This window comes from Eriocheir sinensis, chromosome 28 (genome assembly GCF_024679095.1).
Source record: "Eriocheir sinensis breed Jianghai 21 chromosome 28, ASM2467909v1, whole genome shotgun sequence".
NCBI classification, from domain to species: Eukaryota; Metazoa; Arthropoda; class Malacostraca; order Decapoda; family Varunidae; genus Eriocheir; species Eriocheir sinensis.
This window is the reverse complement of record NC_066536.1, coordinates 16,264,090-16,279,162: the sequence shown is the minus strand read 5'-3', so window position 1 is coordinate 16,279,162 and position 15,073 is coordinate 16,264,090. Positions and strand designations below refer to the sequence as shown.

Sequence of the window (15,073 nt, the reverse complement as noted above, 5' to 3'; positions counted from 1 at the left end):
TATGCATACGAATTTATTTTTTCCCTTCCGTCTATTGATGTTCTCAGTTATTCCTGTGCTTTGCTTTCCATCTTTCATTATTTTATGATTATTCCTCTTCCTCATTCCCTCCTTACATCATGAATATATTAGTCCACATATTCATTCACTACCATTTAATTCAAACGTTTATTACTTCATGCAATTAATCACACACTCACTCGTTATTTTTTTCTCCGGAGTTACACGTCACAGCTGGGTGTGGACGTGAACCAGCTGGCAGGCCGCACGTCGCCCTGCCATTCACTAGGTCGTGACGGTATGACTCACACACCGGCGTCACAGATCATTGACTCACAGGCATACGCTCGTAATGACCCCAAGGCCAGACGTCTTACGAAACACTACATGAATGGTAACTTAATGAGGCGACAAAAATAACAGAAATGATAACCAAAGCGGGGGAGAAACAAGGCGTGCGTGATATTACTCGATATGGCATGAAGTAACGATGGTAGCGACAGTTGGAATAAGCGTAATATCAAGAGTAACGGTAGTGGTGATCGTGACAGCGGCAATAACAATGACAAGACTAAGTGGTACCGGAGGAGTGACACTCGTCGTATTCTCGTGACAGCAATGCCTACTCGTGAATATAATGGTGCCACTCCTCTTCCTCATCTTAAGTGTTTTTCCTCCTCTACATCCATCTCATATTTGGTCTTTTCCTCCTCCTCTTCCTGTGTTCTTGTTTTTCTATTTTTAACATAACTCGAGTTGCTTCATACCTCGCAAGATCTCTTAACAATACTAACCTAACCTAACCTCTGACCTATATAGTGAAGAAATTTTGATCCGCTTATCGCAGTGTAGGCGTGGGCTTACACTATACATAGCCCACAACAACAAACAAACAACTAAAGCACTTTCATCCAATCCAGTGACAGTTTAATCCCCTCAAGCATGTCTTTTTCTTGCCTCGAGGTGCCCAATGCATCGTGACAGCCCTCAATAAAGATAGATAAGATACAACTGGAGGTATGGATAGGAAATGATCCTCCGACACCCAAGGGACCTATGATTCAGCCCACCTGGTTTGATCATCGCGTGATATAAAAAAAAAAAGAAAAAAAAAAAAGAGCGCTCTCGCAATGCAGTCCTGTTGGTTCCTGGCACGGAATCGATTGCTTTTCTCTCCACTTTTTCACGTCATCTTTATCATGAGTATCTACTTCCTGCACTCATTAATATACGGGGGGGGGGGGTTGATGGTTTGTAATACGGTGATGGGGTGACTCTGGTATTTCTACAAGACTGGATATATAACAGATACGATATAACGATTCCCTTTTATTAATATGTTTCTTTAGAGCCTCAGCCAGGGAGTAAATGTCTCGGATGCTGTTAGTTAATTTCACAGCCGGTCAACAATAATTATTTCATTTGAACCAACAACTTTTTTGACATCGTGCAGCATTATATATCTAGTACACTGATTTTATTGTTCTGGTTTGCATTCGTCTCTCTCTCTCTCTCTCTCTCTCTCTCTCTCTCTCTCTCTCTCTCTCTCTCTCTCTCTCTCTTAAATTATCAGCATAGTTTAGCGGACATTTATTTTCGCTTTGCCATGCTTTCCGTCCTTGATCTGCCCCGTTCACGCGTACAACAAACACTAACACGCAGCCCAGAAATTAAGTAACTCAGCGGGGGGTCACCATAAACGAGATCAACAGTCGGCTCGCAAAGACTTACGAAGCACACACATTTGACAAGGCTTTCGTAGGATTCCTGGGTATTTTCGTGGGTAGTTTTATGACCCTGGTGTCTTAGTTTGACCCAAGATGCATAGTCTGACCCTTCCTCTGAACCGTGAAGCTAAAGAAACACGCATCAGAACCCGACTGATGTCCTTTTCGGCCGACCTTTGGAAACAGTTGATGTAAGAGGTGGCAGCGTCTGTGAACACCTCGTCCCTACCCTCGAGGCTGCTCATCACCACCCGCAGAAGGCCTCTTGATGCAACCACTACATCAGGGGGGGAGTGTGGGGGGGGGGGGTGCCATGCGGATGCAACGTTCAGCATACCCTCTTCCCCATTCCCCTCTTCCCCACCCCGCCTACAACACTAACAATGCCGCTATAAAAAGCTTTCTAGTATACTGCTGACAGGTGGAATGAGTGAACGTTTAAGAGAATGGAAGAATTGATACGCATGTCCGTTTGTTACGTGTACATTCTGATTGTGGCTCTGACCTTCTCTTCGTAATATTTTAAGAACACGAATATCATATAGGGAGTATTTTGAAGTTAAAGAGCAAAATAAGCCGTCACGAGTGGTAGTTTGACTTGTCGCCTGCTTGGAAATCGATGCAGCCATACTGGTAAGATAATTATAAAGGAAAAAAAAATATTGACAGCTTAGGACTTCCCCGCGTGATTCATGGTACTCGAGGACTGAGAGATGGCGCGCAGAAAGGAACAGAACGATGCTTTGTGACGCGACCTCAACACAAGCCTCTCACTTCTCCGAAACGAGCTAAATATAAGTCACACTGCAGGAACTTCCACTGAGATAATTGTTATAAAGCACTCAGTGGGGGCTCCTGTCCGTGCTTGAGGAAGACTTTTAAATTAACTCATTATCTCTTGGCATCTGCTGTCTCTCACGGGAGGCACAGCATACATACGGGTTGTTTAGCTCTTTGTCTCCTTCGCCGTAAAACAAAACAAAAATACATGTCGCCGGTCTGTGTCTCTGCGCAAGTATAACAGCACTCAGAGACGCATCAGGTCACGAACGCGTTTCTTTGTGGACTCAGCGCTGACTTTAAACATCACAAGGGTCTCTATGACCTTGTTCTGATATACTGTGCCTATGAGAGTGACGCCAGAGAGAAGAGGAGGAGGGGGGAGAGGAGAAAGAGGAGAAGGAGAAGAAGAAGAGGAGGAGGCGGAGAAAAAACGGGAAAGCCAGAGAAAAGGCAGAGCGCAATATAGCTGCGGTATAGTGTTATAGTGTGTGTGTGTGTGTGTGTGTGTGTGTGTGTGTGTGTGTCAACTGCTTTCCTGAACCTGCAAACTGAATGCCTACACCACTATCGCGATCTCGTTGCATATCTTCTGCTCTAGTTCATCTTTATGCTGCACAAATCCCCTATGGACGAGTTAACCAGCATCTCCATTCTTTCATCCGTCACCGGTACACTGCCTTCCTTCGAATGCACTGTACACGCTTTCAAGAGTATCAAAACACCTCTTCAACTATTTTTGGCCATTTACTTTGATTCTTCTGTCCAATTTTTGGGTGAAGTGTTTCTGATGGCCTTTTTCTGTTTGTGTTTCACCTTGAAGAGCTGTGGTCCTTTTCTGTTGCATTCATACACTTCATCCAGATAAGCCAGTCACTTCTTCGTTCCTTTCACAGATGTGAAGGAAATCAATCCATCTGCCTACTTCACACTTTTCTTTAGCTCTCGCATCTAACGCGGGTGCTCCAGTGTCTCGTCCTCCCCCACCTGACAGTAAGGAGGCCGTGTGACTCGGTGGGTTTGGTGTTTGAGTTTAATCTTAGCTCACGGTGGCTTCTCGGCAGATATAAATTATTATGGTCTTAGCTACCTAGCTAGGGGAAATTATTTAATAACTTTTTTCATCTTCTTCACTAAACGTTTTCCTACAGTTTAGGTGAAGGTAGCTAGCCTTATTTCTGAACATCAGTTTGTTTTATGTGGATTATCAAACACACTGAATCTCTTAACTGATTTTTTTCCTGGAGTAAATGTTTAAATTTGTGTTTTCATTCACGCTGGTTTAACGTATCTCTCTGCAGCAATTTTCTTTCTGCACAGATTCCCTCAAATTCACAATCTAAATGGGACCTTACCAGTTCTACATTAGTTCGAGGATAACATCAGCACTTCCAGTGCGATTTCTATTTAACGTTACGGCAATGGTTTGTGAGCCAAAGGTTTGAGATGATCAGCACACCGAAGTTTGTTTCACAATAGCGTAACGAAATCAAGAATATTCGCCATTAGAAAACGTGTCACTGGCACGTTTGTTACAACTCTGAACGTAATTGAACATCGTAAACGTTAAAGGACCTGATATCATCATTGGTTTTGCCGTGAGTAAAAACCTTTCACGTTATAAATCATGTTATCGTCATTGGTTTTACCGTATTCAATGATCTTTAGCTATAATAAACTTACTTAACTCACTGATCTGTGTTGGGGATGGTCAGCAGCATATAAGCTGATCGCGTCAGCATGACAACGCAAAAACCTGATTCAAGTGCCCCCTCCCACCCCGAGGGAAGCGTTCACCAGGTGACGCCATAATGGTTAAGTCTCCCATGACATCACTGAGCGCGCGCGTCACTCTCTCCTCCGTTATCTACCATATAGTTACCTGTCCCACTTTCTTTTCCTATCCTACGTTCCATGCCAGTTTCCTCACCATATCCACTCTTCCTTTCTCCTCGTCCTTGCATATCACCCTGGTCCCCTTTTCTCTTTTTTTTTTTTTTTAAATCAAAAGTATATAGCAAGAAGAGGAAGTAGATTTTCTCTTTCATTCAGGCACTCCCTCGCTGACCCTGCCACACCTCACTTCAATGATTTCCTCCGCCTCTTCCACACGTACGCCCTGAACTCTTTCCTCCTCTCCACAGCCCGTAAGAATATAGTCACCGTCATGCATGTTCACAGAATCCCGCAGTGAGAGCTGAGGGAGGGGCGAGGAAATGATTAGGCAAGCTTGGGTGGGTTAGGAAGTTTTGGGTGGTGGGTCACGTGTGGTGAGGCAGGTCATCAATGCAGCTACCCACCCCATCCACCCACCCTCACATTCACCCACCCATCAAATCCCCCCCGTCAGCAAGCCGCCCATCCACTCAGGTAAAGTCAGTCAGTCACCCACTCGACCATCCAACTAAAGTATCAAGCCATGTATCCTGCCAGTCGACCATTCATCCACTCTTCGATCCACCTATCCGGCCAGCCAGTTAAAAGTCAGTCAGTTAGCCACCCATCCCGCCACCCTGAAACCCATCATCCACTCAACCTATCATCTGCTCACCCACTCTTCCAGCAATCCATTAAGCTATCAAGTTAAGTTAGTCAGACAACCAGTCATCTAACCAGCAATGTATTCAATCAGTCAGGTGGCATGCTAGGCAGACACCCAACTTTGCATACATTCAACAGTTAGAAGGCCAGCCATACAGCCAGCCAATTAGCCAGCCACAAACACATACATACATCCACTGAATCACCTATCCAGCCAATCAGGTATTCAGTTATCCCGTCATCCAACCATCTAGACAGTCACCCTCCCTCTCAGCCAGGTATCCAGACCGCCCCCCCCGCCCGCCCGCCAGGTACAGGTGCTCATCCAGACAGCCAGGTAAGGCAAGCCGTTCCCCAAACCCTGCCATTCACTGTTCCCTGAAGTCACGCCCAGACACGCCCCTTCCTCTCTCTCTTTTTTTTGTTTGTTTTTGTTGGAGGAAGGGAGTGGGAAATATTTGATGAATGGGAATGTTGAAACTACGTCATTCTTTTTTTTCTTTTTTATCATCAATGGTGTTTTATTAGCATTATTATTAGCATTATTCTTATTCTTATTATTTCTCTTATCATTTTCATCATTATCATTATCACCATTTTTACTATTTTTTCCTCCTCTTCCCCCTCTTCATCATACACACAGAAAATGGTCAGGAATATAATACCTCTGATAAATGAATGGGCGACGATGCACGAGTGTAAGCGAGCGAGGGGTATGGATCTATCTTTTCAGCATCATATCACGACCGCTGGAACGCCACGATAATTACTTTGTGAATAGAGAAAGAGTTCCAGCAGACTTATTCAGTTTTCGATGGTGTATACATGTGATCAATTATACAGTGAACCTTAAAGCAGTGGTAAAAGGAATCTAAATCCTTGACTTTGCTGAACAAGAGATTCATCGCCATGTGGTTCAGAATTCTGGATTCGAGTCTTATGTTCACTAGCCCGTCAGTGCCATTCTAGTTAGTATGTAAATCTGAGGGAAAGTACTCTGGGAAACGGGTCTGATCTAAACACACAAAAAGTTTAAGTAAGATGATTCCGCCGATATATAATTCATACATTCAGTTTCTCTGATAACTCTAGTTGCAAAGGTACGTAAAAGGAGTGACCAACATACCCGCTTTCGGCTATCACAACAAATATTTTCTAAGGCCTCTGATTGGTCGGATTCTCATAAGTGATTTTTTTTTCACATGGTGCAAAAGCCTCCTTGTCAAACTACCACCGGGCTCATAAGACTACCCATGGAAATACCCACAACTTTTACGAGAGCCTTATCGAATATGGGTGTAAGTCCCTAAGTGTTTGATAACGTGGGCCAAAGGAGCATGTATAAGTAACCCCTTTCATGGTACCACACAATACTACACATGTATGAATATGTACACCAGCGTTGCAATTTACATACATTACTCACGACGTTCACCTAACCATCAAAATCACCCCCCAGAGCATGATTATCACACAGCTACACAGGAATGGGCAAGTTACTCAAGTCTGAATGTGTATTCCAGCGTAAACAATTTTTTTTTATTTCATGTTTAACAACAAAGGAGGTGGCGCAAGGGCGAAAACAAAAGCAATAAAAAAGAAGCCCGTTTGACGCTGCTCCCAACAAAAGTGGAAAGAGCGAAAAGGCAAAAGAGAGGTCAATTTCAGGTGAAGAAGCGTCTTGATACTCTCCTCTTGAATGAGTTTAAGTCGTAGGCAGGAGGAAATGCAGACGAAAGAAAGAAGACTATTCCAGAGTTTACTAGATGTTCGCCAAAAGGGGCTGTTACACTGGGCAAATTTTCCGTGGATTTTCAGTCAAACCACGATTTCCGCTGGCGTGGTTCTCATATTTCCGTGGTTTTCTAACGTGTCCACGATCTTCCAAAGCTACGGTAGATTTCACCAAAGGACGACGGTATTACTCACCATCATCATCATCAGCAATAACAAGAAACAAATGAGAACCACGCTAGCGAAAATCGTGGTTTGACTGAAGATCCACGGAAAATTTTCCCAATGTAATAGCCCCTTGACCATACCCCCCGACGCCACATTACCACACACTTACACAGGAATGGCCCGAGTTACCTAAGACTGGATGTGTATACCAGCGTAAGCAATACGCATACATTATTCATGATGTTCGCCTAACCATCATACCCCCCACCGTCTTATTATTTCCTCCATAGCCACACAAGGACAGCCGGGTTACCCAAGCCTGAATATGCCTGCCTGTGTTGCGAGTATTGGGCCCAAATTCCTAAAAACATCTCAGCGCTGAACACACACATTTAACAAGGCTTTCGTAGAAGTTGCGGGCATTTCCATGGATAGAGTTACGACTGGTAGTAGTTTGACAAGGCTTCCGTACCATTAACGTAGAAGAAAACACTCATTAAAACCTGATTAATCTCCTTTTCGACCTTTGTAAATATTCAGTGAGAGAGGCAAGCGTCTGAGAATGCTGACCCTCGTGTGCTATCGACATTTTTCTTCGACGTTGTGACACTGGTCGGTATAAGGAAACATGCTTAGGCTAATCGTACTACATTATTCTTTTACGACTGAACCAGAAGACCATTCGAAGAGGAAGTGAAGCGTTGAAATGGTCCATGTGAAGAAATTTAGCTGATACTACAAAATATAAAAAAATGATGCCAATAAGAAAAATAAAAAAAAAGTGGAATGCGAAAATTAGTTACCATCATCAGCAGTATGTAGATATATATTTTTCTATTGCAGGACATCGATCTCGCTAAAATATGTATACTCTCTCTCTCTCTCTCTCTCTCTCTCTCTCTCTCTCTCTCTCTCTCTCTCTCTCTCTCTCTCTCTCACACACATAAAAACTCTTTGGTGAAAACAATACTACTTTCAATACTAGCGATGACAGACAGACAAACCGACAGACACACACATTCTATAAGCTATCAAGTTCTTAGTAAAACCTCACGCGGCGAGATTATGTATGTTAGGAACGTTTTATTTTTACTCCCGTGCAAAATAAGTCACACACTCAACTCATAACAAAACCATCTCGCTGATTCGGTTGTTAATCTTATATGAAAATAAACAATGAGAGGCCGAGAGCAGGAGGGTGTAATTTTAGAGCGCCGTTTATTGTTTGTTTGTGTTTTAGAGAGAGAGAGAGAGACCAGTGTATGAAGTTGGTTTGAAGATGGAATAACAAACTTTCAAGGTCACTGTGGTTCTCTCTCTCTCTCTCTCTCTCTCTCTCTCTCTCTCTCTCTCTCTCTCTCTCTCTCTCTCTCTCTCTCTCTCTCTCTCTCTCTCTCACGAAAAATTAATAACAACCAAGACTCAACCCAGAAAATTAAACACACACACACACACACACACACACACACACACACACATACACACACACACACATATGCATACAAGAGGAGGAGGAGGAAAGAGAGGAATTGTATGTAGTAATAAATCGGAATTGACGATCATAAAGGACAGGATATGAGGACATGGAAGAACAAGATGAATATGGAAAGAGAGAGAGAGAGAGATTTACATTAATCAGAAGACTCCAAACGTTGCATTTCTACTCTATGAGAGAGAGAGAGAGAGAGAGAGAGAGAGGGGGGGGGGGGACAGAGAGCATGGCGAGTGTGGTTGACGCTGTGGTGAGGATTGGAGAAGAGAATAAGGAGGAAGAAGAATAGGAGGAAGAAGAAAGGAAATTGCAAAGAGCACGTGACTTCCGCCTCGTAATGATGATAAAGAACTCGAAGATAATGTAACTTTTTTTTCTCCCCCTGGACTTACCATTTTCTTTCCTATTTTATTTTATTATCATGCATTTACTATTTACATTATATTTTTGTTTATGAAGAGAGACAGATTAAGCCATGTAAGTAATCAGGTATAAAAGAACAAGGAGACAACGAAAAAAATAAACGAATGAGTGAAAGATGAAATAAAGGAAAATGACATTGAAACAACCGGTGCAGCATTAACAAACAAAAACAAACAAACAAACAAACAAGATCACTTACTATAAAAAAAAGCAGACAAGTAAAACGACAAAAAAAAAAAAAATCTGTTATAATTGTCAATTCGGGAAAATACTGACAGACTACCGGTAAGTTTATTTGCTTGTTTGTTTTCATCCTAGAGGATAGAAAATAATATGATGGTGGAACTGCAATTACGTTTTACACTTCCTAGAATACAACTACAAAAGATGAAAGGAGGGGGGGAGGAAAGAAAAGAAAGGAGAAAGGAAGGAAGGAAGAAAGGAAGATAAGGAAGGAAAAAAGGAAGCATGGGTGAAATAAATAAGAAAGTGGGGATTAAATATGCAAAACGAATTACGTGTAAACAAACATAGAATAAGAGAGAATACAATACGTCACTAGGAGGAAAGGAAGACAGAGAGGTTGAGAGACAATTGACCCAGGAAAGGAATTAAGGAAGGAAGGAAGAAAGAAATGCAAGATAAAGAGAATACGGAGAAACATGCGTCAGTAAAAAGGAAGAAAAAAAAAGTAAAAAATATGAGGAAAGGAACGAAAGAGGAAGAGACATGTACCGCACGATGAAGGAAAGAGAAAAGAAAAAAAAAGTCACATAATATAAATATATGATGACACCAGAAAGAAACAATGGCGAAGGAGAAAGAAGGAGGAAGGAAATGAAGGAAGAAAAGGCAGACAAAACACGAGGCAAGAAAAAGAAGGAACAAATACACGAGTTAGAGAAAGGAGGAAAATTTAGTCTGCGGCCGTGAGAGAAGGCGTCTCGGGTAACTTCGTGTCTCTCCTTGCACGGTCAGTCACGCGGCTTTGTGTGTGTGTGTGTGTGTGTAGACCTGAAACGTTTCTGATGTTTTATTGCATTGCGCTGGGAAATGCAGACGCCACAACCACCGGCGCCGTGTGTTGTTGTTATTGTTGTAGTTGTTGTTGTTGACGATGTAGTTGTTGTTATTGTTGTTGATGATATTGTGCATTATTATCATCGGTATTTTTATCATTATCAGTGTTGTTGCTATTATTATTATTATTATTATTATTATTATTATTATTATTATTATTATCGTTATTATTATCATTGTTGTTATCGATATCATATTATTAGTATTATTTATTGCAAAACTAACAAAAATAATGATAACAATACCCATAATAACAATAATAATAATAATAATAATAATAATAATAATAATAATAATAATAATAATAATAAAAATAACAATAATGATAACGATAATAATAATACCCAACAACAACAACAACAACAACAACAACAACAACAACAACAACAACAACAACAACAAGTGCAAAAAACGATTACTCTAGGCTGCACATCGGTAATCCATAGAAAAGGTTCGAGCAGTAGTGAAGGAGGAGGATGAGAAGAAGACGAAAATGAAGGAGGAGGAGAAGGAGGAGGAGGATGAAGAGGAGGAGGCGACAAGTATTATCCGGTAATGAGAGGAGGCCAGCCGGGTGCTCCGTTCCTCCTCACCTGCCCACCTGCCTCAAGATCCCTCATCTCACCTGTCCTCGCCCTCAGGTAACGACCACACACCTTCAAAGGCATTACAGGTGCGCCCCCCTCCTCCCACCCCCAACCCCCACTGCCACCAGCACCCCGGTATAGTAGTAGTATTCGTAGTATTCGTAGTATTCGTAGTAGTAGTAGTACATGATAAAGAAGACGAGGAAGTTGATAATGGTAATGATAAAGGTAAAAAATAATATGAAAGCATGAAACAACAAACGGAAGAGGAAGAAAAAAATACAGGGACGATCATAAAAAAAATACCAATACCGAAGATGATGATGATAATAATAATAATAATAATAATAATAATAATAATAATAATAATAATAATAATAATAATAATAATGATAGTAAGTTACTCTTCCAAGGCTTCAATTCTTGCTCTTTCGCTGTGCATAATATACTATAACTGAACGTCACCAAACATCCCCGTCACCTAATTTTAATTCATCAGCACAGAACTCAAGTGAACACGAACACCTGTACTCCTCCCTAACACGGCCACACGAGGATGCACGCGCCTAACACCTCGATGGGTTGTCAACTGCCCATCTCAAAACGGTGTGGTCAAGAGTATGTGAAATTCCAATCTGAGGTGCTTCCAGGAGTACGGGAGGTGATCTTACTAAAACCCCAAGCCTACCCACCCTTAACCCTCGCCCCCTCTTATTACACACAGGTGTCTGCCTCACTTAAAAAACGGCCAGGTGGGAAGCAGAGGCCCCCATACAGGTGTTTCATGGTTCTTGAGGTGACGCGCGGCCACGAGGCGCCTTCACTCAATAACTTATCAATACCAATCATTAGTTTAGATTTTTTAGCACTTTCTATACTTCACTTTATCGGAGAAACATTTTGCAACCCTTTTTTACAATATTTCTTAGCCCTTGGTCTTCCTTTATTAATATCAAAATAACGAAACAGACAATTCAAGACCGCGAGATAAGTATACAATGCCACATATATCACAGTTGTGCATAGTTGTCGTCGTCGTGAGATAAGTGACTCCATAAGAAACCAATCCTTCGTCTGAGTGAAAATTCTTAACGTGGGATGCTCCAATGCGCCTAATGCTGGAAACACATTAGCGCTCTACCTGTGCCTATGTATGAGTGAACGGGCAGCCAAGCAGGTGTGACATTCATTGCCTCTGACCATACTCCAATACAGGTGATTGCCTTGCTGTCATTGATGATAATTTATTGTACTTATTCACACATTATCTACACCACGGGGGGCCCCCCCCGTGAGTCTGTTTGTTTAAGGGTTAGGCGATCCACACCTGGTTGTCAGAAAGCAGGTGCGAAGAGGAGGGGATTATTTTGGGGGGTGAGGGGCGGGCAGGTGATGAAGCTTGGCCCGCCCCTCACACCTGGAAACACGCAGCACAAGATTATAAGAGAGAGAGAGAGAGAGAGAGAGAGAGAGAGAGAGAGAGAGAGAGAGGGGGGAAGGAAAATGGCCTTTCTTGCTACTGGTATTAAAAAAACATTATCAATCCAACAATCTAAACTCCGACACAAACATCTCTCTCTCTCTCTCTCTCTCTCTCTCTCTCTCTCTCTCTCTCTCTCTCTCTCTCTCTCTTATAATCTTGTGCTGCGTGTTTCCAGGTGTGAGGGGCGGGCCAAGCTTCATCACCTGCCCGCCCCTCACCCCCCAAAATAATCCCCTCCTCTTCGCAACTGCTTTCTGACAACCAGGTGTGGATCGCCTAACCCTTAAACAAACAGACGCACAATGAGGCTTTGTTAGCGACGGGAACAATGTGTCAAGTGATGGATGAGAACGCTCGTGTGTGTTTTAATCAGCAGGAAAACGTTCTAAGGACAGGAAGGGTACAGTAATGTAAAAACGCCTCTGAAGTTTAATTTAAGATACTATCTTTTTGACATTTCTTAAATCATTTGCGTGTGGGAGATGGATGTTGTGGAGTCTCTCTCTCTCTCTCTCTCTCTCTCTCTCTCTCTCTCTCTCACACACACACACACACACACACACACACACACACACACACACACACACACACACACACACACACCTTCCCTTGAAATATCTCCTCATACCACACACATAATAATAAATAAATAAAATAAGTTCGGTGAGACGGTAAAGCTGAGATCGCCCCCCTTCGAAGGTGAATGAATTATTAAATGTTAATATTAATCACTATACTTGGAATCTCTCTCTCTCTCTCTCTCTCTCTCTCTCTCTCTCTCTCTCTCTCTCTCTCTCTCTCTCTCTCTCTCTCTCTCTCTCTCTCTCACACACACACACACACACACAAAAAAAAAAAAAAAAAAAATCAACAACACAGTAAAATCGAAAATATTCTGTGAAATTCTGCTGCCTGGAGTCAGTATTTAGTGTGTGTGTTTAAGGTCAGCAGCGAACCGTGCCGGTCAATTATCTGGTCCAAAAGTCAACTTAGAGTCACCTGGGACGGGATGATCCACACCCCACGCCCTCGCGCAGGTGACAACGGGGCGACCAGGTGTAGGGCAGGTGGCGCCTCACCTTTAGCCTATATAACTGCAGTGTAGGGGTGTGTGCGACAGTCGAGGTTTGTGCATCGCCACGTAGAGGCACAAGTACACACGCACGCAAGGGCACCAGCGATGAGAGGACTCATGTTCCTGGTGGTGGTGAGCCTCTTGGCAACACCCGTCACGGCTGCCGAGGAGGTGCTAACGTGGCTGCTGCACCGCCCGCTGCAGAAAGCGCCAAGGGGACGGTATAACGCTCGGGACCTCTCCGTCGTCGTCGCCTCCTCCTCCTCCTCCTCCTCGTCATTTTATGACCCTTACCAGGATCTCGTGAGTCAATCTTCATCCTTATTTTCCATTGTGATAGTGAATACAAAATGTTCAATGCAATACCATTCTCGCTACAATTCTTATGCTTAACCTATCAAAACACAATGCATCTGATTGATGGTGGGTGAATGTATTAGTACACATAACTGACCAGTTTTATCCTTGCCCTGCAGCGGCTATGTAACAGTGACCGAGTGTGTGAGCGGCGCGAGTTCTGTGACCAGCACTACGGCGTGTGCCGGACCAGGGTGAAGGCGGGACAGCATTGTCGCCGGGACGCCATGTGTGGCCGAGACCTGGACTGCCTGTCCGGAGTTTGCCAGGAGCGCGTGGAGCCGGGCAGTGAGGGGGCCAGGTGCCGCAAGGAGAAGGACTGTGGCCCTGACATGTGCTGTGCGCGCCGCAACGGCGAGTATGTCTGTCAACGCCGCCTTCCGCTCGGTCACAAGTGCTATGTGCCTGAGGGCGGCCCGGAGTACGCCATCAACGAGAGGTGCCCCTGCCAGATGGGCCTCATCTGCAAGTACACCAGCCCAGAGCCTCCGCCGCGCAACCCGGCGGAGTTCTGGGCCACCTATGAGCACATGAGGTGTGTACCGCCCTCCCACAGTCCGCACGCCAGCTGATCCCCGAAACACCGACACGAAGGACCAAGTGAGGTGTACTACCTACCCACGACCCATGGGTCGAGATGACCCATCGCCATCTGTCTGCGAGGCGAATCACGATCCTATGAAGTCCAGACCGTTGTAGCTCGGCACGGGGGTGCACGATGCAGACACTTCTTGCAGCGGCGCGGACCTGCGTCAAGCCCGCCCGCCAGAGTTCAGCCTCCGGCAGGGCTAGCCCAAGGTGAAGGAGAGCAGCAGCAGCAGGGCAGCAACGGGAGGACGCGTGACAACGTGGGCGTTGTGACCAATAAAATGCCGGTGACCGATACTTCTTTTACATGACACACACACACACACACACACACACACACACACACACACCACCACCACTACCACCACCTACAATACACTCTACACTTCAGCCTATAAGTGCCTGGAATGTTAAGTGCAACTTTGGCCCGGTTATTGTAAAACAAATAAATTATTACACATTAACTGAAACTCTAAATTTTCATATTCTCATAAACTTAATTAAGTTCTCTCCAGGGTAAATTTTCAGTCTACCAGCTGTATTTATGTGAGTCAACCGTTCATCATAATTGTTATTACAGTTACCATTACAAAGCAGAACTACGGAATGTCAGGTTATTTAATGAATTGAACTGAACACTCAACCTACCCTGAAGAGATCCAAGAGTATTTGGGACCCAGGCGGACCTGTTCACTGGCATCCCCTTCCGCTACGGCTTACTCTATTACCCTATTTTGAAGCTATATAATCTATATAATTTTGAAGCTATATAATATAATTACCAACCGTCTGCATCATGTCAACAATAACCAGCAAGTAAGTGACTGAATCTAATAATGGCGAGTAACTTGAATGCAAATGTGGTCACTCTTATGATGCACGCTAACGAACGAAATCCTGATTCCACCATTCGTTTACTTCGTGCCGGAAGCCTCACACTCAAAACTAGTCTCGTAAAACCATAAACGGCTAATAAGTGTGAAGCCTGTAATACTGCTGGGTGCTGTGTTGCTGCCTTGTTCTGTGCCACATGGGAGG

At 43.7% G+C, this 15,073-nt stretch overlaps 1 protein-coding gene across 1 annotated transcript; it reads left to right on the top strand.

The window, feature by feature from the left end:
* The first annotated feature begins 12,932 nt into the window (after positions 1 to 12,932).
* LOC127004631 (dickkopf-related protein 3-like) lies at positions 12,933 to 14,485 on the top strand. The gene is made up of 2 exons (XM_050872665.1): positions 12,933 to 13,393; positions 13,567 to 14,485. Exons 1-2 carry the CDS (start codon positions 13,196 to 13,198, stop codon positions 14,017 to 14,019), a joined length of 651 nt encoding a protein of 216 aa, XP_050728622.1. The 5' UTR covers positions 12,933 to 13,195; the 3' UTR covers positions 14,020 to 14,485.
* The last annotated feature ends 588 nt before the right edge of the window (positions 14,486 to 15,073 follow it).